The 26,392-nt window shown below is 39.7% G+C and overlaps 1 protein-coding gene across 6 annotated transcripts in view; it reads left to right on the forward strand.

Moving 5' to 3' along the window:
- Window positions 1-26,392, forward strand: part of lrp1bb (low density lipoprotein receptor-related protein 1Bb) — a 287,103-nt gene that overhangs the window by 167,015 nt on the left and 93,696 nt on the right. For all 6 annotated transcript variants that reach the window (XM_036004184.1, XM_036004187.1, XM_036004188.1 and 3 more), the window contains exons 21-31: window positions 1,073-1,255; window positions 5,620-5,820; window positions 9,475-9,720; window positions 13,099-13,296; window positions 13,987-14,191; window positions 19,760-19,924; window positions 20,260-20,504; window positions 24,113-24,244; window positions 24,455-24,682; window positions 25,032-25,206; window positions 25,515-25,609. In XM_036004184.1, coding sequence (XP_035860077.1) covers window positions 1,073-1,255; window positions 5,620-5,820; window positions 9,475-9,720; window positions 13,099-13,296; window positions 13,987-14,191; window positions 19,760-19,924; window positions 20,260-20,504; window positions 24,113-24,244; window positions 24,455-24,682; window positions 25,032-25,206; window positions 25,515-25,609 — 2,073 coding nt within the window. The remainder of the gene's footprint in view (window positions 1-1,072; window positions 1,256-5,619; window positions 5,821-9,474; window positions 9,721-13,098; window positions 13,297-13,986; window positions 14,192-19,759; window positions 19,925-20,259; window positions 20,505-24,112; window positions 24,245-24,454; window positions 24,683-25,031; window positions 25,207-25,514; window positions 25,610-26,392) is intronic.

A 26,392-nucleotide genomic window follows, 5' to 3' on the forward strand; every position in this document is an offset into this window, starting at 1 on the left:
AGTTGTCTGGTAGCACCTTCATGAGAGTGTAGCTTATATGCGTTTAAGTCTGCTAATGGTTTTATTTGCAATTCAAATCTTGTTCAAATGTAGGTGTTGTAATTACAAGTTTAACAATTAGTCAGCTTGAGTCCAACAACTTTGTTTTCACACTCACGTGTGACTAATCTTATCTTGTCTCTGTTCGGGTAGATTTTACCATCATGAGTTGAATCATTTAATCTAATTACCACAGAAAGCTCATGCAAGCTCCTAGAAACTCACAGCTCACTTGCTTGTCACTAGAATGTGTAGACTATTCATCAAACCGTTTCCTGATGGGAACTGCAGGCTTCTCCACTCCCACGTGTCTGCGTCTGCTTTTACCCCAGGGGATTGAATCCGTCTTAGCTTCGCCTCAGCTGTTGAGGAAATGTTTTTTGTGGGGCTTTGACTTAGAAGTATCAAGCAAATCATCTATACTCAATGTATAATGCCATGATTAAAATGAATACATATTGCTGTTTATTATGTTCTGCTGAAAATGTTATCACAAACTGATAATTACATGTTTGGTGTTACTCTACTTCTCTTGGTGTTATTTGGTTTATAACTTATTTATATGATTAAAATATACAGTTTTTTTAAATTCTTAAATGTTAAGCCAATATGAAATCATAACACATCAAATGTGTGATGTATTTGACACTGCCATTTAGTTTATGCATTCATTCTCATCAGAGGGTGTGTCCAGTGAATCCAAGACCTGCAATTCAACACACACAACATAATAGTGTCACGGAGTGTTTCTTTTCTTTGTAATGAACCCCATCTGGAGAAAAACAAAATAGTAACGAGAGTCATTACACAAGATAGAAACATCTTACAGACATAAACCTTAAATGCTAGAAGTGAAATAACTTCTCTTTTCAGAACTAACTGATCTGTTACTGCTGCCAAGTGCCCCGCTTGCAAAGATAAATATCTGTAAACAGTAAAAATTGTCTTATAAAATAATAGTTCAATACGGAGGTGCCTTTGCTGTGTGCTGTAGATTTGTGAAATAGTAATTGTTGAATGACTTTTGTTTCAGTGCTGCCATCTGTGATCGAGTGCAGTGAAGAGGAATTCCACTGTGTCACAGATGGAACCTGCATCCCAGAACGCTGGAGATGTGACGGAGACAAGGACTGTGAGGATGGGAGCGACGAGAAAGACTGCGAGGGCACCAAAAGGATGTGCGACCCCAAGGCCAAGTTTACCTGCAAAGATACAGGTAGTGAATACAGTACACTGCTAAACAACACACTGAGGGCAGAAGTGAAGGACGCATTCGCTACTTTTACATTCACATAATATTCCGGTTTTTGCCCTTATTCCATGCGAACACAGCGTCCCTCTTTCATTCCTTCAACCAGCTTCTTGAAAAGGTCGGCGTAGCGATGTGTGTGCATATCGAAAAACCTGTTGATATCAAAGTCTTTGATAATGTTTAAAAGTTGCTGTATTTCTCCTTCTTATCGGGTCTGCAGCCCTGCAAACTGTTGGCTGGTTGGTTTGTTTACAGCAACCATAGCAACACACAGAGCTGACCATAAGCCGTAAACAGGCAAGAAGCTGTAAACTGTGGTAAAAACCTCAATATTCTGAATGTGCTGTATTAAATGTCCAAAGAATGCCTCTAAAACCCGAATAATACCGGAATATGCTGTTTACATGACCCATATCAAATTCGGAATATGACCATATTCCGAATCATAGTGGAATATTGGTGTGCATGTAAACATACTCAATGACAGCAGCAATTTGTATGTGAAATGTGCTGAAGGTGGTGCTTCCTTTTTGCTTTTTCCTGTGAATAGTCATTGTCTTTTAGTCAAGAAGTAGTGAATGAATAATCAATGCCGATAGATGTTATATGGCGCCGAAATATCTTCCAGAAGTTTAAGATAAAGTCTGACATAAAGTATGCAAATACTGTCATAGTGATGGTTTTTACACTTCAGTAGCTAAATGACACTGAAACTGTTGGCAGCTCCGTGGTATAAAATCAGATCTTAAGGCATGAAAACTAAATTCAGCTTGCATTTGAGTTCAGTGAGTAAATCTTGCATCATTCGCCTGAGACAGATGTTATAGTTTGGCGGCCTGGCTGAACTAATTTGAGCATGAAGGACAGTAACACCCAGCAACAGTGAGAAGGCCAAACTAACTGACTTGGTTATTGACTATAGTATTGGGTTAAATAGAAATGTTGCAAAGACACTTGGAATGTAGACAGCTTCTCCTCTATGTGTGTCATCATAGAAAATAAACAGAAATCAGAAACAATCATGAATTTCACTTCTAAAACGAAAGGTTTTACTCTCATGAAGAGATGATAAACCCCTATTTCTTGTAGAAAACAAAATGAAAGTTATCTCGCACCTTCACATTCACATTGATAGCTGTAACAAACAATATCTCCTCAACATTTTCACTCCTGTCCTTTGCTCGGGTCTTAAAGGGAGTGTTTGGATTTTTTTTTAAGTGGGGTTGTATGAGGTAGTCATCCATAGTCAGTGTGAATTACCTACAGTGTATGGCAGTGGGCACAAGTCCAGTTTGGAAGAAGAAAGGAGTGCCGACACAGAAGCTAAGCAATGTACTGCTGTGGACCGGGACAGCAGCTGAATGTACTTTCGCCACACATAAAAAGGCCTACCTAAAAAATCTATATGATTTTAAGTGATACTCTATATTTAGAATATTTTCACTGCTTTACCTTGCTGTCAGACAGCCCTTTTCGACCGGGAACTGAAGCCGTTATATCTATCATCTATGCTCTCTTCAATCCACCAGACTTCTTTAACAAAAACAATAATTTTACCTCACAGAACACAGGAGTTGCTGATCTACCGCTGCCTCGATCATTTAGTTAGTTTGTGTTATTGTGTGAATTTGGTGAATCTAAACTAACCCTTTAAATCACCAGCTGGCAAGAATATGTTGAGCTGCTGCCTCCATTCGTAGCAGTACATTGCTTAGCTTCCATGCCGGTACTCCTGTCTGCTTCTCCACCATCTACTGTAGGTAATACACTGACTCTGGTTAAGTTCCCTTATACACTCCCATTTCAAAATATCCAAACTATCCCTTTAAGAGAGGAGGAAAGTATCTCAGTCGTTTATTAAACTTTTTTTTAGTGCCTATCAGTTATAAATTAAGCTGGCAAATGGCTCTCTTCCCTTTTGTAAAAGCTTTAGTCTTTGACAGGCTCTAGAGGCTTAACCATCCTCCACTTTGGAGCGGTGCTGTGAAGTTTGCATGTAATTGTTCGACCAATGTAAAAGCTCCCCATGTACATAAACCCAGCACCCAAACAGCAGTTAAAGGAGAAAGTCAGAGCAAGTTTCAGTTGCTTTCTGTCTTTAGCTGTGCAGCTTTCCAGTCATCCCTTGACAGTATCATCAAGAACGGAGGCAATGCTGCGTGCTGAAGGGTTGGTTAGACCACGCCAATTATTATTCACTCTAATTCTTCTGTGTCACACCCCTGTGCACTGGTGCAGTTTGTTCTGTCCTCTTCAGAAGAACAGAAAAATTATTCAAAAGGATTTCTGAAAGGGGCCATCTTAACAGTTCTGACAGATTAAAGGGGGTGAGCTGTATTTCTTTTTTTTTCTTTTTTTTCCAACTTCTCAGATAAAACACAGATGTGAGACTCATTCGAGACCTATGCCCAGTTTAAATGCTGGGATCATGGAGGATTTGTCTTGATCATTCCACCTTTGGGGATGGATGCAAGTGAAACATAAATCGCAAACAAAGATAGGAATTTTCAAAGTGGCGTTTGAGAGAGATGATTTAGAGAAGTCGCTCCTGTACATGTAGGCATTTACAACTTATAAATTGTGCACTTTAAGCCCTAGAGTGTTAAAGTGCTCATATTATGGTTTTTGGCTTTTCCCTTTCCTTTATTGTGTTATATATCTTTAATGTGCATGTGTTAGGTTTACAAAGTGAAAAAGCCCAAAGTCCACCCCAAAGGCACTAACCATCTCCAACAGAAAACACTGTTCACAAACTGCTCCAAACAGCTCTATTGTTGTCCAGTCTTTACTTCCGTGACAAATGTGCGTCACTTTGTAACACACATTATAATGCTCGCCTAGCTGCTAGCATGGCACGACCTCATACTAACGTAGACACATACGTAACTGACTGGCTAGCAGTGCTTACCTAGGTACTGCGCATGTGCGACTCCCAACAAAGATGGAACAGCAAGTGTGAGAGATTTTGATTATAATTGGTTTAGAACAAAACAGGTGAAATAGTTTAAAATGTAATATTTGGTATAAGAGATTCAACCTGCTTACCTGGTGATGGTTCAAGAGTTAATGTCGTATTGTCGTATCAAATAAAGTCATCTGAATTTTAACAAAATAAAGAAGAATGAAACTTCAACTCAGGCGTAATCTTACAGTTAAAGAACAAAAATGTGTAGAGGATGCCAATACATATTAGGATCTTTATTAGTATAGAAACCTTAATGATGAGCAAAGTAAAACCAAAAAAACAACCACAACAACTATGAATTTACTCATCCATTATTTAAAAATAAGTCTTCAGCCATGCATAGAGTACGGACCAATATAAATAAATAAAAACTTACCATCTCTGTAGGAATTCCATCTGTGGATATGCTGCATTTTTGTTGAATTAAAGATGAAACTTTTAGATGTTTGAGCCTTTCTATATTTGGAAAGAATATAAAACAAATATTTTTCCTTTTTAAAATGATAAGCTTATGGTTATGTTTAATAAACCCACTCAAAAGTTCTCCCTCATTTTTATGCCTTCTGCTCCTAAAACTCATTAAGTAGAAGTTGTGAGATCTCATTCTCTGTCATTCAAGGTGAAATTGCCAGAATGAAGACTGGTTAATTCAGTTGTAAAAATGATTAACCTCCTTGTCCATGTGCATTACCACAAGCGCACACATTTTGATCACACTTAAAATGGAACATTTCTTTGCCCCAAGTGTCATCCATATTTTACGCATGAAAAGCTTGTGAACTTGAATAGCACATAACCTCACATTTTCACATGCAACTGCACTGGCTTCTTATTTAAGTATTCAAATTAAAAGTCTCATCTGACTGTTTTTGTACAGACAACTGCAAAGCTTAGAGGTGATACAAAGCCAAACAGACGCACAGACACATCTGATCTCACAAAAAAATCCACACACACACAGCAGTCGCTTCAGCCTCCCACGTCGGTTTGCACTGATCCGGCACCATGCATAAACCAGTGGGATCTCAAAACCCTATGATGTAGCTTTGATGCAAAAAGAGTAAATTGGAATATGCTGCGTTACAGGCTTCACCTGGGAGCGTGCAAAAATGATACATCCCCATATCTGTATTGTTTTCGTTCCCCCCCCCCCCCCGAGTAATGAAAACATTTGTCTTATCCAAAAAAAACAAGCACTGAATGTACCATTTCATTTAGTTAAGGTATGGAACATTGTTTTGTGAGGCCCATGTCATCCAATACTTACTATAAATGAGATGACATCATCTGGACGGCAGTGGAACTTGGAACTGTTAATTCTTCATTTTGAAGTCTGCCTATCTCCACATTTCATTCTCTACAGGCAAGTGCATCACAAAGAGCTGGGTGTGTGATGGGGACATTGACTGTGAGGACCGCTCAGATGAAGAGTCCTGTGAGTCTGCTGTCTGCAAGCCACCTAAGTACCCCTGTGCCAACGACACCTCTGTCTGCCTCACACCTGATAAGATCTGCAATGGCAAAGTGGACTGTGCAGACCGCTCGGATGAAGGACCTATCTGCGGTATGTTTGTTTTGTCTGTGCATATATCTTTGATTTGTTTGTTTGCTTTTGTTACCCTGCAAGATGGTAAAAAAATATTATACTCAAATACATGGCCAAAAGTATGTGGATACCAGAACATTTGATTGCTAGACATCTCGTTCCACTACTATGGACATTAATATGCTGTTTTAATAGCTGCCACTCTTCTAGGAAGACTTTCCACAAGATTTTGAAAGGTATGGCACTAACCTGCCGTTTCAGTTCATTCTAGTGATTTAAATTCTTACCCACCAAGCCTTGAAAAAGAAAATAAAACATTGATTTTTGGACCTGGCTTTGTGCATGCCATCCAACCATCTATTTAGACATATATTGTCAAAAACAGCCCCTGACCAAAAGTACACAAAAGTATGTGGACAGATTATCAAACTCATCCCCTGGTGGTGTGAAAGATGGTAAAACGTTTCCATAGTAGTTGTCAGTTAATTGTCAGTCAAGCTAAATGTGTTAGTTACAATACATTTTAATAGTGACCATTTACTGTACTCAGTAGCCTATAAGACATAGGGCCCTATTTTTACGATATAAATGCACGGCGTGAAGCACATGGCACAGGTGCGTTTAGGGCGTGTCGAAATCCACTTCTGAGAAAAGGGTCCGTGCGCCGGGCTCATGGTTCAAAATGGTTGTACTTAGTGTCTTCATTAATTCATAGGTGTGTTTTGGGTGTCATCTCCCATTCCCTTTAAAAGCCAGGCGCATTTGTACCTTGGCGCATTGCTATCATGATTGCAGATTTGCACCATATTTTTATTTCTAATCTTTTGCATGTTTGTGTGCTGCTGCGCTTCCCTGTGTGTGTGTAACAAACATAGTGTCTGCACACTGTGCATAAACTTAGGCACATTTTACTAATGCACTGTTAAAATAACAATGAAATGCTGCGCTCCTGACTTTAGACCAGGTTTTTGTTGGACAATGGAGCGATTACTTCCTGCTGCCTCAAGATAGCAATATGCCAAGAATTCACCTGAACACACCTCCCTGTAAGACCAGCATGCCCATGGGCGCACATATGGGTGCTATTTAAACGACGCGGGTGCCGGACTGTCTAAAAATAGCAAAGTCACTTGCGTCAGGTTTTGCGCCGCACTGCGCCGGGTGCAAGATAGGGCCCATTCATGACATAACGTCATGTCTGTTGAGCAAACATCTGTATGGTCAGTAAGTCCCAAACAGTCACAACTTTGGCTGAATATACAACTTCTTCCTGAACGTCTAACCTCCGAGGAGGGTGATAGACTTACAAGTACAATTTTGAGAAGTTTATATTGATTGTTTTTACTTGGAATCCGTTGTTACCAACAAAATTCCAGCTGACCATAGCTGCTGTTTTTCATGAGGATCTTTTTATAGCCCCGCTTCAAACCCACAGGGGGTTAGTGTTTGATACTTAAAAGATATATTTTGGGTGACGAATCACTTTAAAGTGAAAAGACCAACAAAAACTGTCAAAAATAATGACTCCCAGGGACCTTTATGCATTTTTGGCTGTTGCAATGCTCCCACTGTGTTTAAGGTTCTTTGATTGACATTTCTTGCAAGGATAGACACACTGTAGTTGGTGCCATTGGTATAGGAGAAAATAAAACAAAGAAAAGAAAAAAGTGGCAAATTAATAAACCACATTTACATTGCAAATGAAAACTGCAGCACATTCTTCCTATTTATTAAAACATAGCTCTTTATTTCTAACTAATTTACTTTTTTTATCAGCTTTGCAGAGTTGCAGAAAATTTAATTGGAAAAGTCGAAGCACTGTCACATCCTCCAATTTTCACCGTAGAGGTTCAGGACACGTTACCTGCTGAGGCACTTCACAGCACTCGTGCCAACTCTCACTTTAATTCTTTATGTGATGTTATATCATAGGGATGTTGGAGAACATCTCCCAGAGGGGCCCTGCTACATCCTCTCCTTCACATAGAGCAGCTTAGAGCCTGATGAGGAATCAGTATGTGTTGTCTCAGAGACCACAGGGATAGAACACCAAGTAATATTTTGCCTTCCCGATGGTGGCAAATGTTGAAGTGTTTGTCCAGCAGCCTTCAGAGAAAAAAAAAAACGGATCTCACGTGACTATCCACAGCTATCTAATCTCTTAAAGTGAGCAGTATAAACATTGAGGTTCATTTAGATGTAGAGCGTCACTAACCAAGCCCTTTGAGTGTCTGTGTTATCACAGCTGAAAAGAGGGCTTCTTCCTGCTCATAGACAATTATGTGTTCAGAGAGACCTTGATAGTCTGATTGATTTGCACCAGCTCAGCAGGACTCACACCCGCCATTAACAACTGCGACCAGCCTCTCCATTTCCCCCCTGTTGAAAGAGTCCAACGGTGTTCTCGCCTACTTTGAAAAGAGTTAGTCTTAATCACTGTGGCAGAAGAGACGCTGGACCAGTTTCATTTTCACCAAAATACCTTTCCATCTCGACCTGGCACCTGCTAACAAAAACCAGGTGTGTAGGGCAGAAAGCAACTTTCTAACAAGATATAGGAGTTAAGACATGTCTGCCTTTATATCACTTTTGTAAGGAACAGTGCATAATGTTCTTTTTCCTGTGTTGTTTTTGAAGCAGTGATGGAAATAAAAGCCATTCACTTCCAGGGGAGAGCACAGAGAATCTGCTGCGTGAAGGCTTTCTCATTATACAACACTTTTATCTTTATTAGATTGGGAACACACTCCTTATGTTTGGCTTATCCCTAGCTCTTGACTCGAAAATACGTTGTCTTGTGACACTATGGGCCCTATTTTAACGAACTAAGCGTACGGCGTGAAGCGCATGGCGCAGGTGCGTTTAGGGCGTGTCCAAATCCACTTTTGCTAGTTTGACGGCGGAAAAAAAAGGGTCCGTGTGCCGGGCGCTTGGTTCAAAAGGGTTGTACTTAGTGTTTTCATTCATTCATAGGTGTGTTTTGGGCGTAACATGCAATAAACCAAACAGAGTGTCATCTCCCATTCCCTTTAAAAGCCAGGCGCGTTTGTACCTTGGCGCATTGCTATTATGATGGCGGATTTGCACTGTAATATTTTTATTTGTAATCTTTCGCATGTTTGTGTGCTGCTGCGCTTCCCTGTGTGTGTGTAACAAGCATAATGTGCGCGTGCTGTGCATAATCCTAGGCACGTTTTACTAATTTGCTGTTAAAATAACAATGAAATTCTGCGCTACTGACTTTAGACCAGGTTTTTGTTGGTCAGTGGCGCGATCACTTCCCACTGCCTCAAGATAGCAATACGCCAAGAATTCACCTGAACACACCTCCCTGTAAGACCAGCATGCCCATGGGCGCAAAGATGGGTGCAGGTGCATTTGCTATTTAAACGACGTGGGCGCTGGACGGGAAACTGACAACTGTGTCGGTCTTAAACTAACAAAGACACTTGCGTCGGGCTTTGCGCTGTGCCGGGTGCAAGATAGAGCCCTATGTCTGAAACATAAAACCGTTTAGATTTCATGTTATTATTGGCAATTAGTGGGCACGTAAGATCCAGATTCAGATGCTACTATCTTACACAGCCTGTTTTTCAAATGCTTTTCTAAATCTCAGCCTCTCCTCCAGTGTCTGTACAGTTTTTAAGAATGTTTGGCCTTTCTTCACCGCAGATATGTGTCTTGTAGCCAGAGGGGGCTGCAGTCACCAGTGCACTGTGGCACCAGGGAAAGGGGTTGTGTGTTTTTGTCCCCCTGGGCTTCACCTGGACTCCAGTAACAAGACGTGCGAGGTGGTGGAATACTGCAGCCATCACCTGAAATGCAGCCAGGTGTGTGAGCAGTACAAGACCACGGTGAAGTGCTCCTGTTATCCAGGATGGACGCTGGACCCAGATGGAGACAGCTGTCACAGCACAGGTAACAGACCTTAGCTTATTTAAATGTTTGTTTTTAGTGAAGCTATTGGCTGCTGTGATGGTGTGTGGCTGTGGCTCTGTGTCTGCAGTAATTAAGTGTATCCCTGGGCATGCTGGTAACTAAAAAATCTTAGATTCTGAGTTGGAATCAATTTGTTCTTAGACTGTATTCCTGCAGTACTGGTGCCTTTTGAAAGGAAAATATGAGATTTCAGTATCACTTCTTAGTGCAAGAATGGAAGGTGTGTGTGTGTGTGTGTGTGTGTGTGTGTGTGTTTTTGTGTGTGTGTGTGTGTGTGTGTGTGTGTGTGTGTGTGTGTGTGTGTGTGTGTGTGTGTGTGTGTGTGTGTGTGTGTTTTTTCATGGGTGTGAGATCGCACTAGGGCTAAGCAATGTCACTGTTTTCACATGTTATGAGTTGAAAATGCATTAGATCAAACCACGACAATTTTTAATAATTATCTTATGATGCAATAACAGCCATAGGTATTCCATTGTTGATTTTTAAGAGGGGTTTTCGTGGTGTATATATTATGTAGGGCTGTTCTCGACTAAAGAAATTCTCAGTCGACTAACACTCATATGATTTTGTCGGCTAATTGATTAGTTGATTTAATCGACAGATCTGTAAAACTGACTTTCTCCACAAAGAATCATGCAAAAGCACCACTTTAAATCTTTTGTTTACCACAGATGTGCTCATAGGTTTCTTGGAAATTAAGGATGAAAAACCATTAAAAAATCACTAGACTAAAGAAATCTTAGTCGACTAAGACCAAAACGACCGATTAGCCGACTAATCAACTAAGAGGGGACAGTCCTAGTATTATGGTATATTTAGTATTTATTTCTAAAAAAAATTAAATAGTATTTATAATAATATTCCTCAAAAAATGTCCCAGAGCTTGTTGTGTTGTGGTCATTGATACAGTCCAGTCACACTCCAGTTAAACAATTTGTTCTTAGACTGTATTCCTGCAGTGTTGGTGCTTTCTGAATGAAAAAAATATGAGATTTCAGTATCACTTTTTAATGCAAGATTCACACCATAGATGAGAGAAACTAGAAAGGAAAACAATAAGAGTCTAACAACAGAATTGGAAGGTCTTTGTGTTAGTGCTGAGACAGTGGAGAGGCAGTCTGAAGAATAGTAATAGGTGTTGATTTAGAGTACTGTCAAGTCAAATTCAATCAGTTTCAAATCTGAAGAGGCATCTGGGCGATGAGTCCTGTCTGTTTCTATCTGTACTGATGCTAAGTGAACGAAGCATGTTCCCCCCATCTCAAACCACCAGAGCTTTGTTACTTCACTCAGCCATGCACAAGTTCACCTCAGGCCTAATCCCATACAGACGCACATGTTTCGCCCCGTGTAGTGTCACATTATTAATTCAAACTTTCTGCTCTTCTTTTATTGAATAATCTATTTGACGAGGCCGGCTCTGTAACCGCTTGACATACAATAGTTCCACACACGTGCTGTTGGCTTGTCACATTCAGATTTATGGACCTCATTTTGATTACTTGCTTCTCTATTTCACTCCCAAGATTGATGGCAGTTGCAGCTCTAATCTTACATTAACGCAGGAACACGATACACAATTCTTTCTGGAAGCCAATCAGAATTCTACAGCTTCATCATGAATCAAATTTTGCATACAAACACAAACATTTCCTTTTAATCTTGCGAGAGTTGTTATTGGATTCTTTGTAAAGTTTCGAGCACACATCTACTCCTCGTTTTTTTTCTTTGTACGTCTCAGGAATAAAAGATTTGCAAGTACAGGTCTTCACTCCGGTAGCATTGTAGCTAGTTTGGCTGCAACACTGAAAAGTGTCATTGAAGCAAGGACACAATTTTAATTGTATTTTTACAGTTCTGTTCCCCAAAGTATGATTTAGTCTAGAATGCTCTGAAGAGAGTTTTAATTTACAAACATTTCTCAGAAGCAGAAATAATCTTACTGATTGAACTAAACCTCAGTGGGCAAGGCCAGAGAAGTAAAGTATACAAACACTGTTGCCAGCTTTAGGACTTGTCACTAGATTTAGCGACTTCTTAGAGACCCTGCAAAATGTATTTCTCAGAAGAGACCACTTACAAATGTATCTACTTTTTCAGAAAATGGAAAAATGTAATGTGTTGATTCCCAGAGTGTTTGGCTACAAATTGGTTTGGCTGCAACTGATGCATATAAATCTGCTCTGTATGGTGGTTTAAACCAGTGAGATATGTTTGAAAGTATGTCCTCCCCACAGTGGATCAACAGAGAGCAAGCTGAAATAAATATATGGAACTAAATGAAGTTCTCTGGTTTCAATTCCCCTGCAGAATTTAATTGATATAAACAACCCACTGTTATAAATGTCCACCATATTTTGAGTACATACATTGACATGTCAGTGACAGTCATCCAGTACCCTGCTTTAGTGATAAGAACATCACTTAATTCTAAAAAAAATACAATATTTGTATGTGTGTGTGTGTGTGTGTGCGTGTGTGCGTGCATGGGCGTCAGTTTGGTTTGAAATGTGCTGGGGACAGAGACGTATTCATTTTTTTTTCTCTTTCGCGCAGGTCAATGTAAATGAATAAAAATGTATACAAAAATGTGATGATGTCCGACACGTTTTATGAAGAAGAAAGCCTTAAGTTTTCAAAAAGCATTAGACAGGCAGTGTTTTGAACAGAGAAGCGTGTAGCCAGCGCAGCAGCAGAACGGCTGTGTCTGTGCATGCCGTGTGGGGATAGAGATTTTAGTGGATTTGTTGGCATCTGTCGCTCAAGAATTATGTGTTATGAAGTTTATTTTTTTTTAACTAAATTGAGCTTGAGGTTTAAAAAAAAAAAATGGTGGGTACAAAATGACTCATGAAGAAATCTGATAGGTACGCGTACCCACCGTCCCCACCGAAATCAACGCCTGTGTGTGTGTGTGTGTGTGTGTGTGTGTGCGCACGCGTGCATGCATGCATGCATGCGTGCAAGCGTGCGTACATGTTTTGACTTGAAAATGCACTAGTAGATGAAACCCCGGCAAATATTTATGATTATCTTATAATGCAATAACATCCATAAGTATTCCATTGTTGATTTTAAGGAGGCGTTTTCGTGATATATTGTTAAATGTTTATTTTATTATATTTATTTCAATTGTGTCATCATTATGTCATTGAGACAGTCCCATCGCACTCCAGTTAAAGAAGAAGAGGGCAGTCACAGCTCACTAGCCAGTGCAAAACACTTTCTCACAATATCCAATGTACATTTTGTCGCACAACAATTACCAATTTACTCAAAACATCTCTCAGCCCTAGCCTCAGTGGCCCTCCTGAAAAAAAAATGCAGTGCTTGTTTCCTTTCTCTCTCTTTGGCCAGACCCCTTTGAGGCTTTCATCATTTTCTCAATCCGGCACGAGATACGACGAATAGACCTTCACAAGCGGGACTACAGCCTGCTGGTGCCGGGGCTAAGGAACACCATTGCGCTAGACTTCCACTTTAAGCACAGCCTCCTTTACTGGACAGATGTGGTGGAGGATAAGATCTACAGAGGAAAGCTCTCCGAGTCTGGCGGTATGGGCACACACAAGTTCATACACCCACGTACACAAACATTTACTATCTGAAGACTGCTGTGATGTATTGGCTAAAGAGAGTCACGTCCTGCTCATATGTGCTCCAGCAGCTGTAATGGAAGTATGAGTCACTGTCGATGATAACGCTTTGTTTTACTCTACTGTCGTTACACATACTCAGGACTGATACAGTAAGTTGATATTGTCTCTCCCTGCAAATTTATCTCAGATTGTCCAAAGTTAACAAAATACTGCAGGTGCAGAAGTCTTGAGCTGTTGCATTACAGTATCTCCCCTCACAAAATGATCAATCACAACTTCTCCTTGGCTCCGTATTTTTCTGGCTTGCAGTACATTTACTGCGCTCCTTTTATTTCCCTCTGCAGACCCGAAGAAATCCCCTCTTAGCTGTACCTATTCCACCCTTTTGTGAGGCACATATAAAAGCCTCTGCATCTGATAATAATTATCAACAGCTGGATTATAAATATTGTAGGAAAAACCTTTCACCGTGCTTAATGGAACCCTGTACAAAGAAAGCAATCTTCTTTATATGGAAGAGCTTTCCTCAACACTTCCCCCCATTTCCGTTTGAGAAGGTTTTACTGAGCACTGTAAAGACACATCTACCACCAGTGCTGCTCCCTAGCTACATAGCCGTGCTATCATGTCGTTGTTATTGTTTCAGGGGTGACAGGGATTGAGGTGGTCGTGCAGCACGGTCTGGCCACCCCGGAGGGCCTGGCTGTGGACTGGATTACGGACAAACTGTACTGGATTGACAGCAATCTGGACCAGATTGAGGTGGCCAAGCTTAACGGAGATATGCGCACCACCCTGATTGCCGGAGGCATGGAGCATCCACGGGCCATCGCTCTTGACCCAGGGCAGGGGTATGTTACTCACTAACTCCCACAAACAGAGCCTGATGGATAGCACAGCTACCAGCCTGAGATTATTGGAATAAAGTAAAATGACATCCTCCTTGTATTTCTCCCTTCTACATCTGCTTTGATGAATGAAGATGTCTTCTGTGTTAAGGTCCATTAGAACAGCAGGTATATAGAGTACATCAATTACAATGCTGTGTGCTCCATTCCAGTAATGACAACTGATGTAGCTTATAACAAAAAAACAAACAAAAAACCCAATGTTTTGCTTTAAAACATTTTAAGCAAGACATTTAAATTAAAAGCCCAAAATATGCTTTGTTTATTTGTGCATCATTCGCCTCAGGGCTATTTCAAAATCAAGGTTGTTTATCCTGCTGAGATGCATGGGGAGAGTGTTTGTAGACTGGCCACCTTTCCTTTGCCCAATCAACAAGCTCAGCTTGAAAACATCTATTACAGTGCACATTTTTAACACTTTCGTTTTCTTGGTATAAACTAAGCATTGCGTTAGTTCAGACACGGCACGTCATACACACTCTGATTGAATTATCATTTCTATCAGTCACACATCAATCACAGCTATTCTCACATCAAGGCGGTCCATTTAAATATGTCTCCCTCCTCACTGATCCCTGCTACACTGACGCTGCCTCTCTCCCCGCTGCTGCTGGCAACGCTTTGCCTCCATCACCCCAGCCTCCACCTTCCTAGTTCAGAGTCCTAACATGACTTAAAGGTTAAAATGGTTTTCAGTGTCTTGCTTAGGGGCCCAATCTTGTATACCGATTGGGTGTTTTCTGCATTGTGCTCCCTGTTTTAGTTTTGCACGCTGCTTGGCTGGTCCAGGGAGCATCATTAAGAGCGCAGCATCAGTGCCAAGCATAACTGTATTTCCATTTGTTGCAATAAATGGTTATTTATTTTTGTTCTGTCAGGACGAGAGTGATCCTGACAGAGCAAGGGTTATGATAAGCTTTTTCATTTGTTAAATGAGGTTGATGGACGACAGGCTCATAATAGGCACTGATGCAGCACACCTGGGAGGCTTTGATAGTGTATGTTGTTTTGGACTGTTGAAGAATTTGGACTTGTCGATCCATCCTTTTGAAATGAATCTGAACTACCTAAAGAGGAAACACTCACGTGGGGAGTCCTCCCATCAGAGACAGGGCTTTTAGGATGCAGATATTTTAGGTGGCTTAACACAACATACATGTTTGTCATGTTATAATGTCTTTTTTTCTTGTTATCATGACACACTGACTTGTTTATCTCCTTACAATAAGAAGCATATTTTATCGTGCAAGCATTGTATGTTTGCCTGTGTGTTTGGGAGGTGCTCTCTAATCTCTGTGTGTGTGTGTGTTTTTTTTGTTTTTTTTACTATTTATGTTTGTCTTACTTTTTAATCTGTTAATGAGATTTACTGAGCGGTGAACAGTTTTATTGAGCCTTTTGGGAAGCACATTAAAATGCCTCATAATTGTTCAGCATTTTGTCTTGGTGAACTGAAAATAGTTGTGAGTATTTCACTGTTTCAATTTGTGTAAGATGTTATAGTGGGTGTGTGGGGATATTTTATTTCAGTGTTAGTCACTTTGTCTGTGGCGTATTAAATCTGTTGTAGTTCTCCGATCTCTGATGGTGCAGGGCTGGTTATGGTGCATTGTATAAAAATTGAAAAGTGGAAAAGGAAAAAAAAAAAATGCATATTACCTACAGCAGCAAAACATAATACATCCGTGTAGGCAGTGTTTTATAGAGCACAAGCACATGGATCAGTACACTAGTCTCACACTCTTGGAAATCATGGTCAAGTTAATTTAGTCTAAACTGAATCATGATGTCTTCATGTGAGCAGTCATCGATCCACTATCGACTTGTGCAAGGCACAGATAAACACGTGCAGCACAATCCCTGACCGATGCTGATTTATGGGGCAGACAGATCAGATGGAGAGCACCGACAGTATTTTAAACATGGTACATCAGTATTAACATGTTGAATAAACCACCACAAAGTCTGCTCTTATTTGCAGTTTAAGATTTACTGATCTGTGTGTTATTAGATGTTTATTTTGATGTATTGATCAAATACCCACAGAATATTATTGTCAGCCTTTAAATGCAATTATTATTATTGCAAATATTAAATTCTTATAGGTGTCAACATAATGTTAGTAGTTTTTTAAAGATATATTGGCGAGAAGTCAAGTGTTACATAACAACATAAAACATATGGTTCTTTTTAGATATTGTAATAAACGGCATCTGGCATAAATTAGGAATAATTGTAAACAAATGGTAATAAGTTATAATGTAAATATGTAACAAGAGCTTGTCAACATACACAATGCTATCTGTTATTAGGGATGTGCATCTCTGCTCTGAGGCCGATGCAATAGAGAAAAAGATTCCCCCCCTATTATGATGCAGTGCAGTTTGATTCAATGCGATTCAACGTGATGCAAAAGTATGATGCTTTACGATTCAATATGAGTTTGGTTTTATTTCCTAACCAAATCATAACTTACATTTTACTTTACATTTGTTAGTCTCTACTGCAACTTGGTAAGCAAACATCTCATTTATGCTGTTTCTTTTTGAAAAAAAGCACTCAGATCTTTCACAAACCGGTCTTTTTGTAGTGTAATGTTCGTCTCCAGTTTACAGTACACTGCGCTTTTATAACACCGCACACAATAACCAGGTTAAGTGCTCAGGATTAACAATGAAGCGTAGTGCAATGTGCCATAACTACTGCCAGCAGTCGTATGTGCTTAACAGTCTTTCAGCAGGTGAGCTAACTCAGCAGGGAGCAGAAAACCAGTGCCTATATGAACACAACAAAATAAAAAAAATAAAAAATGATATTATAGTTTTTAAATACGAAATATAAAGGAGGTGTACCTTTGCACTTTTTTTCTCTTCTGTTTGTTTCTTTTTGTTATATTGTGCAACTATGTCCACATGCTTTCATTAACAAATATAAAAAAGTAAAAAAGTCAATAGAATTAGAATGCTTTTTGAGATACAGTTTGAATTTTGAATATTGTTTTAATATATCATGCAGCAAAGTATTGTTGCCTTGCAGCAGCTACTGTAAGTCAGAGAAATGAGTTGTGTACAAGGAGAGATACTGATTTTAATAATGCAGGGGCGTCTGAGTGGGGTAGGGAAAAAGAGACGCAGGTTGACTTGCCAGCAGCTATGCCTCTGACTTGGCCGGGTGCCCCTTCAAACACAGCTGTCAGTGTTTGCCGGTGCAAACACTTGATGAAGCCGGTGAAGGATCATGTCCATGTCACTGCACTGTGGGTTGGTCAAGGAGCCTGGGTGGAGAAGGGTGGGATCTTGGGGGGGATAGCATGATCTTTTATGTACCTGAGGTTAAGATCACATTAGCCTTGCATTGTCATTGCAATTTACCCTGCACTCAGCCTTGAAAAAGGATTACATATAATATATAAAATATTTAGTGGAGTGGTCATGAACAGTGCAAGTGCAAGTTATGCTGAAGTTTGTAGCCTAGTCTTTGTTTAAGCTATTACTGGCATGTACTTAATAGTGTGTCAGACATAGTATGTATTTTGATCGTGTTTGAGGCAATGCCAAATATTGCTTTTAAAGCACAGGTTTTTTAACACAGTTTTGTAATGATGTCAACAGGTTGTATCAGTTTTACTGTGCATGTTGGATATACTTTGATCTAACGGCAATAATTGAGATTTACTCCTATTTTTGTAAAATTCTGAAAAAGAAGAACTATCTTCCACCTAACTGGTAGGCCTCTTGCTGCCCTGCTCCTCTTCTCATGTAGGCAGGTTTTATTTTGTGGCAAAAAAGAAAGAAAACACAAACAGTTCATCCTTTTTAGCACAACTCATCATCTTACCAGCTGCACTTCCAATGTCCCCCATATGTGACTTATTATAGCACTATGTTTATTGACTATAACAAAGTGTGTTGCTTGCTCAAAAAAATCACTTAGTCGGTACATTTTGGTCAATCCAGGTACTTTCCAGTTTTATATATTTTTAAACATATTTGTTTAAGATACACATTAAATACATTAGTGGTGTAATTTTATCACTTAGTTATGACAAAGTAATTAATTGAAGTAGTTATGTACTTTCTCTAAGTGCTGGAAACACAGTTGGGAGATTGTATCCCATTCGTTCTTCCTATCTACTGAATATAATGTTTTTAGATGATATAAGGAAGTACACATATTTACAAAAAGACTGAATCAATTTTCTCTGTTGTTGCTAGTACTTTACTGTGGCCAGTATATTTCAGATTAAAGCAAAACCCAGACATTCCGAAAATCAATTTAACACTCTTAAGAAATGAGTAATCTGCTCATGCACTCTCCCCTGTAGTACTCTTTCACATTTGTGAGGATGACTACATTCTTATGGTTGTACAGAGTAGGATTAATGTGTGCTTTTGGTGCCTAAAGGCGCATTTCCATTCCAGGGCAATAATTCTAATGTAATTACTTGAATTCACTTAAAGGAGTGGGTCATCGATCAGGGATGCCTTATCTAGTGAATAAGGCTATTGATCTGGGCAAGGATATTTCTTCCTAACACTGTTTCGTTGTCGTCAGGATGTGATTTAAGCTTGAGCACCCATTTTCCCCTTCATTCTAGCTGACTTTGAGGACCAAGGCAGGACAGAGGCGATGTTGCTGAGTTAGAGTAGGACTCAGGATACTGCCGATGGTCACATCAATGATGGTGTTCATTTTCAGGCCTCATTGAGCTGTAAAAAGTCATAATAAAACAGATGGCCTCCCATTTCAAGGCATGTTGCAGATGTTGAGGGTTGCACTGGATCGCTGGTGTTGTTCTTGGACAGTCATCACTGCCACTGCCTTTGTAGTCTATATCAACGGTGTTTCATTTTTGGGATTGTTTAGGTGCCGCTGGAAATTCCGCCGGATGTCACCTAATTTTCGGCCGGATGTCCGTCACCTTCCACTATCTTTGTGTTGGCATTTTAAACTCCGGTCGATTCATGAGGACTATGGTTAACTGCTCCTCACATCTCTGCAGGGTAAATCCAGACAGCCAGCTAGACTATCTGTCCAATCTGAGTTTTCTGTTGCACGACTAAAACAACCTTTGAACGTACACATTCAACCAAAACAAGTTCCTTCTCGAGGCTATTTTGCAGCGGCACCGTTGCTCCGTCCGGCGCTTAGCACCACCCAAGATGATTGTGATTGGTTTAAAGAAATGCCAATAAACCAGAGCATGTTTTTCTCCCATATCAGAATGCTGTGTGGACTAGCCAGCAGCAGCGCTGCGGAGGAGGATCTGGAAATGCAAGACTATTGTCTGTGTTAATGCATACAGTTACAACAGCATTGTACTGTGCATGCAATTACTGTGTTTTGCAGTATAATAACACTGACAAGAGCAAATGGCTGAGGAATTGCTTCCAGATGTTTATGAGGTCTTACAGCCCTTTTTAGTGTATCTCTGAAGGAATAAAAATTGTGCATTGTGTATATTGTTGCTTGTCCAACGATCAGTGTTGCCTCTTTGGTTTCTGTCCCAAGGATCCTCTTCTGGACTGACTGGGATGCTACCTTCCCCCGAATCGAGGCTGCATCAATGAGTGGAGGAGCTCGACACATTGTGTTTAAGGATATGGAAATCGGCGCCTGGCCTAATGGACTGACTCTGGATCATTTGGAAAAGAGGATTGTTTGGACAGATGCACGGTATACCATTAGAGTTTTCACATTGTGTGCAGAAGAATTCACACTTTTCAGAGCTTTCAATACATGTATGACATTTTATACTGAAACGGATTCACCAGCAGTCCCTGGATCAAATTTAACTTGAAGCTCCATTCTCCTAGTGGGCATTAAATAATGGAGGGCATGTAATATTTAAAGATCCTACATCGTACAATGGCCATATTTGGTTTTAAGTGGGTCTTGAACAATTTAATAGTTCCATCTGTGGACAGGTGGGGTACACTTTGATCTGCCTACCTCAATGCATTTGAAGAGCTTTTCAATTTTTCCCCTTTGTGTCGGTCTCTTTTGAACAGCTCCGACGCCATTTTCTCTGCACTCTATGATGGAAGTGGGGTCATTGAGATCCTCAGGGGCCATGAATACCTGTCCCACCCCTTTGCTGTGTCTCTCTTTGGAGGCAATGTCTACTGGACGGACTGGAGGACGAACACTTTAGCGAAAGCCAATAAGTGGACTGGACAAAATGTCACAGTCATCCAGAAGACAAGTGCTCAGCCTTTTGACTTGCAGATCTTCCACCCCAGCAGGCAGCCACAAGGTGAGAACATTTTTTTTTTTGGCTTTACTGTTGAGGATGAGACACTGCCAGAAACGGGACATTTCACTATGTTAGCTGGAACCAGCTTTATATGTACTAATTTGACAGGTTTGCTCTCCTAGAATATGCGCAGCAGGGACATTTAACCCCTAAAGCACTGCCATCAATGCAGACTTTGAAGGGGGGGGGGGTGTTACCTTATTAAGCATGGCAACTAGTTGTAACTATACATTGTTGAAAGCACAAACCATTTTTTAAACCTTAGTATCAGTTTATTTCATAACAGGAGTGCATAGAAAACAGAAAGGTAAAGTAAAACATTTTTACCATGTGTGTGCCTCTACACATTTTGTTCAGTATCATTTAGACTTAGTCTGACCGTCTGATTGTAAACTTCAAAGAATTACCATTCAAAAGAAACTCGGATCATAGGTGCAATTATAAAGGTTCAAGAACAGAAACCATTTTGTTTTGGATGTGTCATATTCAGGCTTGTGCACAAAAAGTGGTTGCTTATTCATTGGTTTAAAGTGCAAACTCATCGCATCCTATCATATTCCACTCTATAGGTAAAAATAGGGTTTAGATGGAAGTTGGCTATAATCCTACAGTAATACTGGATGTTGACTGAGGATACATTATCTTTTAAAACACCTTTAGTTCTCATGTTGTGAAAGAAAAAGAAAAGCAGCATGATGTAATTAATTTCAGCTTCTGCCTCTGCCTTCATTTGGCCTGTCATTCAAAGAGCATGTGTCTGAATGAAAAAGTTACTCATGCAGAGAATTAGTTAGCTTGAGTTAATGGTAGCCCTCAATTGTTTTTTCTCACCATCCAAATTATTCTAATTGGCTTACCACTATATTAAGGTTTTCCTTTTCTTCTTTACTTCACTGAATGTGAATGAAAAGGGCTACAGAATGAGAACCACAGCTGCCAATGAATAATTGTGGCATATCCAATTATCAAATCGATTAGTAATGTGAATAATGTGCTGTGGTGACAGGAAATATATGAAATAGTTCTGAAACTCCATTAATATTGCCAGCAATCTCTTTTCAGTGAATGTTTCTGAATCTGTATCTGTCACAGTAGACAACAATAGGTGATCAATTTTGTGAGGAAGTAAGCCAAGTTTCTGAGCACAAAAGTGGTGAAGTGATGTGCTGTCTGACAGAAGGCCTACATATGTAAGCCAGTCTTTATTGGATATGCAGATCAGCTTGCAAGACATATTGCCAAGCTCAAATTAATAACATAAAATCTGTTTTCAATTTACTTTATTGTGGTTTTTTTTCCTGTAAAATGGGTTGTTTTGAAATTGATGTTTGATTGATTTGTGAAGCAGAACTATCAAAAATAAAACAGATTATGGAACACTTTGGCCATGTGTGCCAAGACCGCCTGATTGACGCATCTGTCTCTATCAGCATTGCCAAGTTTCAAATGTATCCGCCTCAGCTTTCCTCATATGTAAGCCCCCATCCTTAAATGGGCATTGGTGGTAATCGGGTTTACATCTATTCAGTGATTCCTCTGCTTCTCCAGTGTGTCACGAGTTAATTTGCTTGTTTCCTTCCTGTATCTGCATTCTCATGACTGTTCACCATAGATAAGTGTGAGCAAATGGGAGTTCTTTAGCAAAGAAGACAGTAAGCGTGCCTAATCCTATTAAAAAAAAAAAAAAAAAAGCTCAACAGGGGGTGTGGGGTTGTGGAAGCTGGCTTTTATCCACTCTAACCAGAACCAAAGCCTACAGATGTGATGCTCCACTAGACCACGAACATCTGGACCAGAGAAAAAGAAAGGGAAGGATTGGAGGAAGGAGGGAGAACACCAATATGGTGCTGGTCTCAGGAGCTATTCAGCAGGTGCCACAGTGGAGCTCCACTGGAGCCATCAACAGCCTGTACTTACACTAGGTGTCACTTGAAAGGCAACGCTGTGTTTTAACATTAGAATATGTAACAAGAGTTTGCAAATTAGGAGGTAGATTGGCAGTCCCACAGCCTCACAGTTCTATAATAGAGCATTATTATTATTATTATTATTATTATTATTATTATTATTATTATTATTATTATTATTATTATTATTATTATTATACCATTTTAAACAGAATTTAAAGAAAGTAGGATTACTTTTTCAGATCCTTGACCAATAAGTTAACATAATAGCATATGCTTCCATAGGCATTAATGGCTCCACTCATTTCTCTTTTCAGCTGTTGGGTTCAATTCTGAGTCTACTCTTTTGAGTAGCATGGAATTAGTGTGTCATTTTCTACACATATTGGCACTATGGAGTCTTTAATATTACTAGTAGTACTACTAGTAAATAACCTTCCCTTTTACTCATTGTTTCCACCTTGTTTCCTTCAGTGAATGAGGGAGATAAAGAGGTGTGGCTGAGGCTAATCCAGTTAGATGTTTTTAGCTACATCATAATTGTTATTCTCAATGTGTGCAAAGCTTTACATAAGCAATGCAATATATATGCCAATTAGAACATACATGGTTATTTGCAGGCAGACAAACCACACTTTAATTGTAAGAAGTATTAGCCTGATAAATATGATATATGAATATGAAGCTTTGAAACAAATAAGCACAACTAATATAGGTCTCTCAATGGAAATAAGCAAGTGCTTACTAAATTGTAACATCACTACATTGGGCTTTCTCTAAATATGACTTTTCTTCATTTGTATGTATTTTTTGGGAGTGCCACCACCATTTTCACTGCCTTAGCATAGCAGCGGGCTTATCTCTTCATGTATTTGTTGCAAATACATTTGACAGTTTAGAGCAACTAACACCTTACCTTTTGTTGCTGCCCATCATCCCTCTAGAGCATGATTCAGGTGAATGCAGCTCTGTTGAGATATCTCCCTTGTTTCCAGCTCGCAGAGACAGAGTTGCTTTTTTGTTTTGAAAACACACTCCTATAAGATCACTGTTCACTTTAAAGCTGTTGAAATTCAGCTTGCTCTGCATGTCTCGTAGAAAACTGTCAGCAGCTTAAGGTTTTAAAGGGGATATCCTGCTCCCCTACAGTAACCGCTAACCAAGATAATGTCACCATTAATTCCTGAGGAGTGACAAAGAGTAAACAATACAAACTATCTTTTTATATTTCATAATGTATTTCCACGTCTCGTAACCTCTTGAGAGACAATTCCACAAGAGACCAACCTCTAACCCAATAACACGAGTGAACATCAATCAAACTCCGCATAACTGTTCCAAACCCAATATTTTCTCTTTAAACATTCAACATATCTTTGTGCCATTTGTCTTACAGAATCTGTGATGTTTGTTGTCAATTAATGCCAGGGTTTTCATATTTCTTTTAAGAACTGTCATGCTTTCAAGCTGCATTTTCTTTTTTGCTATTATAAAGCAAGAACAATATCATAATTATAGTTGTTTTCAGCAATGCTTTTTTGTCAGTTTCAAATTATGTCAGTGGCACAATCAGACAGGCCTGTAAATGTCATGTTGCAAAGGCAGTTAGTCCTATTCATATGCAGAATTCATCCTGGCCTATCTCTTTTGATTGCCATCTCAACTCCTCATGCTAAGTGTTCTGAAATGTTCCTCTTTCAGCCTCGAACCCATGTGAAGAGAATGATGGACGTGGTCCCTGTTCACATCTGTGTCTCATCAATTACAACCGTGTTGCATCCTGCACCTGTCCGCATCTTATGAAGCTTTCACCCAACAAACAATCCTGCTTTGGTGAGAACACACCGTCCTCATTTTCCATGCATTCTCCTTATGTTATAAGAGCAAAACTATAGGATACTATGTAATGAACAAGACAGGTGTCTTGCTTTACTTATGAATTTCATTTTTGATTGACATCAGCTTTTACACCAGGCTGTTATTATCACACTCTCACCTGCATCTGACAGAATGCAATGATTGATTTCCTAATCATTTCACCAGCATTGAAAAGATTCCTCCTGTATGTGCGGCGGTCTGAAATCCGTGGTGTGGACATTGACAACCCTTATATGAATGTCATGACGCCGCTAACCGTGCCAGACATTGACGATGTCACAGTGGTGGACTATGATGCCCAGGAGGAGAGGATCTACTGGGCTGACATCAAAACCCAAACCATTAAACGAGCCTTCATCAATGGCACCCAGCTAGAGATTATCATTTCTGCAGGTGGGTGCATTCTAGACATCCTTGCGAAATACAGAGTCAAAGTGGTGTATATGTACTACAGTGAATGTGTGTACCAACTAATATTGATTAATAGGTACACAATACTCTTGTTGCTAGAGTGGAATGCAAGTCTGTTAGATATATATACATACATACACATACACCTTCACCCCAAACCCCAAACACCCTATAATGCACAGTTCCCTTCAGTCCGTTCCACTGGCACCCCTTGTGGGCAGCATGTAGGCCTTCATTTTGCTTATGTTTGATGTAGCCTGAGCTTATTTACATTTTAGTTTTGTAAAGCACACGGGGCGTGACAGTTTTTTTTTCCTGCTCTCCCTGACAGACATAGTGAACTGCCGCAGTCTGGCTTTAGACTGGCTTTCCAGGAACTTATACTGGCTCAGCTCCGAAAATGACGAGTCGCAAATCAATGTGGCTCGCTTTGATGGCTCCCTGAAGACCTCCATCATCCACGGCATTGATAAGCCAAGGTGCCTTGTAGTGCACCCCGCCAAGGGGTAAGTAGATTAGAGCAGTCTGTGCACTTCATCAGTACCTCACCTTCAATGCATAGTATCAGAACACCTGACTGTGGACCTCCACCTGAACAAGGGATCAAAGCCGTGTTGTTATAAAGAGAACATGTTTTACAAGCTTGAAATGTCCACGCAGATCTTTGCAAGGTTGTGAGGTGGAACAAAATGTATTGGCTTACATTCCATATTCAATTAATAACACTGTAACATCCATTGACTATGTTGTAAACCTTGTTATATTTTCTGCCTAACGCGACCACTAAGTATTCACCTCACACATTCCCACACAGAAAAATCTATTGGACAGATGGCAACACCATTAACATGGCCAACATGGACGGGAGTAACAGCAAGGTCCTCCACCAGAATCAGAGGGATCCTGTAGGTCAGTATGAGAGCCTTAGAGAGCATACTGAGTTAGACCTCCTTTTCAGCTCCACTTTAAAGTTCATTTTTTTACATTTGTGAAATGACATTTATTTTCAAGTTCTGTCTGTTCAGTTTACATAAACTCAGTATGTTTACATTAATGCTATAATCTGATTTGAAATGTTATGAATACATGACCAAATTGAAGCATTTACAAGGTTTGCAATAACTCAGTTTCTCCAATAATCCAAGTGCAATTGATTTGTTTGATTACTGGGCGACTGTCTGGAAGAATGTGCGGTAGGTCATTGCAAACATCTTATCACCACAAAACAAGACAGCATTTGAGGGAATTTGTCAGTAATCTTTGGTTATGGATTCAATTTATTGTAATTTAATTCAATTAAAATGTTCCAGCATCAACAGCTGTGCTGCTGCATGCACCACTTTGTATCTATGTTCAATTCATTCCAAATTCATCAGGAGTAATTCTCCTATTTCAACCCTAATTTGACAAAGGTAACCTGATAAAGGTGTTTACATGAACGTTGTAATAATCTCAGTATGCCTTAATCTGTTTTATAATCAATTTATTTCAATGCATGTACATGCGCAGACTGTTGCAAATAAAATGTTGTGTCTTCAGAGACTTTCTCCGTTTTGAGAATGTCGACAAGAATGAGACAGAATACCCACCTCCTCAGTGGTGATGTTATCTCAATTGGCGATGTCAAAGAAAGTCACTAGCACACTAACACAAGGCTAAACTGGAAAAACATGTTACCTGCGTTCACTTGTA

The sequence above is a fragment of the Sander lucioperca genome, chromosome 8 (assembly GCF_008315115.2).
Source record: "Sander lucioperca isolate FBNREF2018 chromosome 8, SLUC_FBN_1.2, whole genome shotgun sequence".
In the NCBI taxonomy this organism is placed as follows: domain Eukaryota; kingdom Metazoa; phylum Chordata; class Actinopteri; order Perciformes; family Percidae; genus Sander; species Sander lucioperca.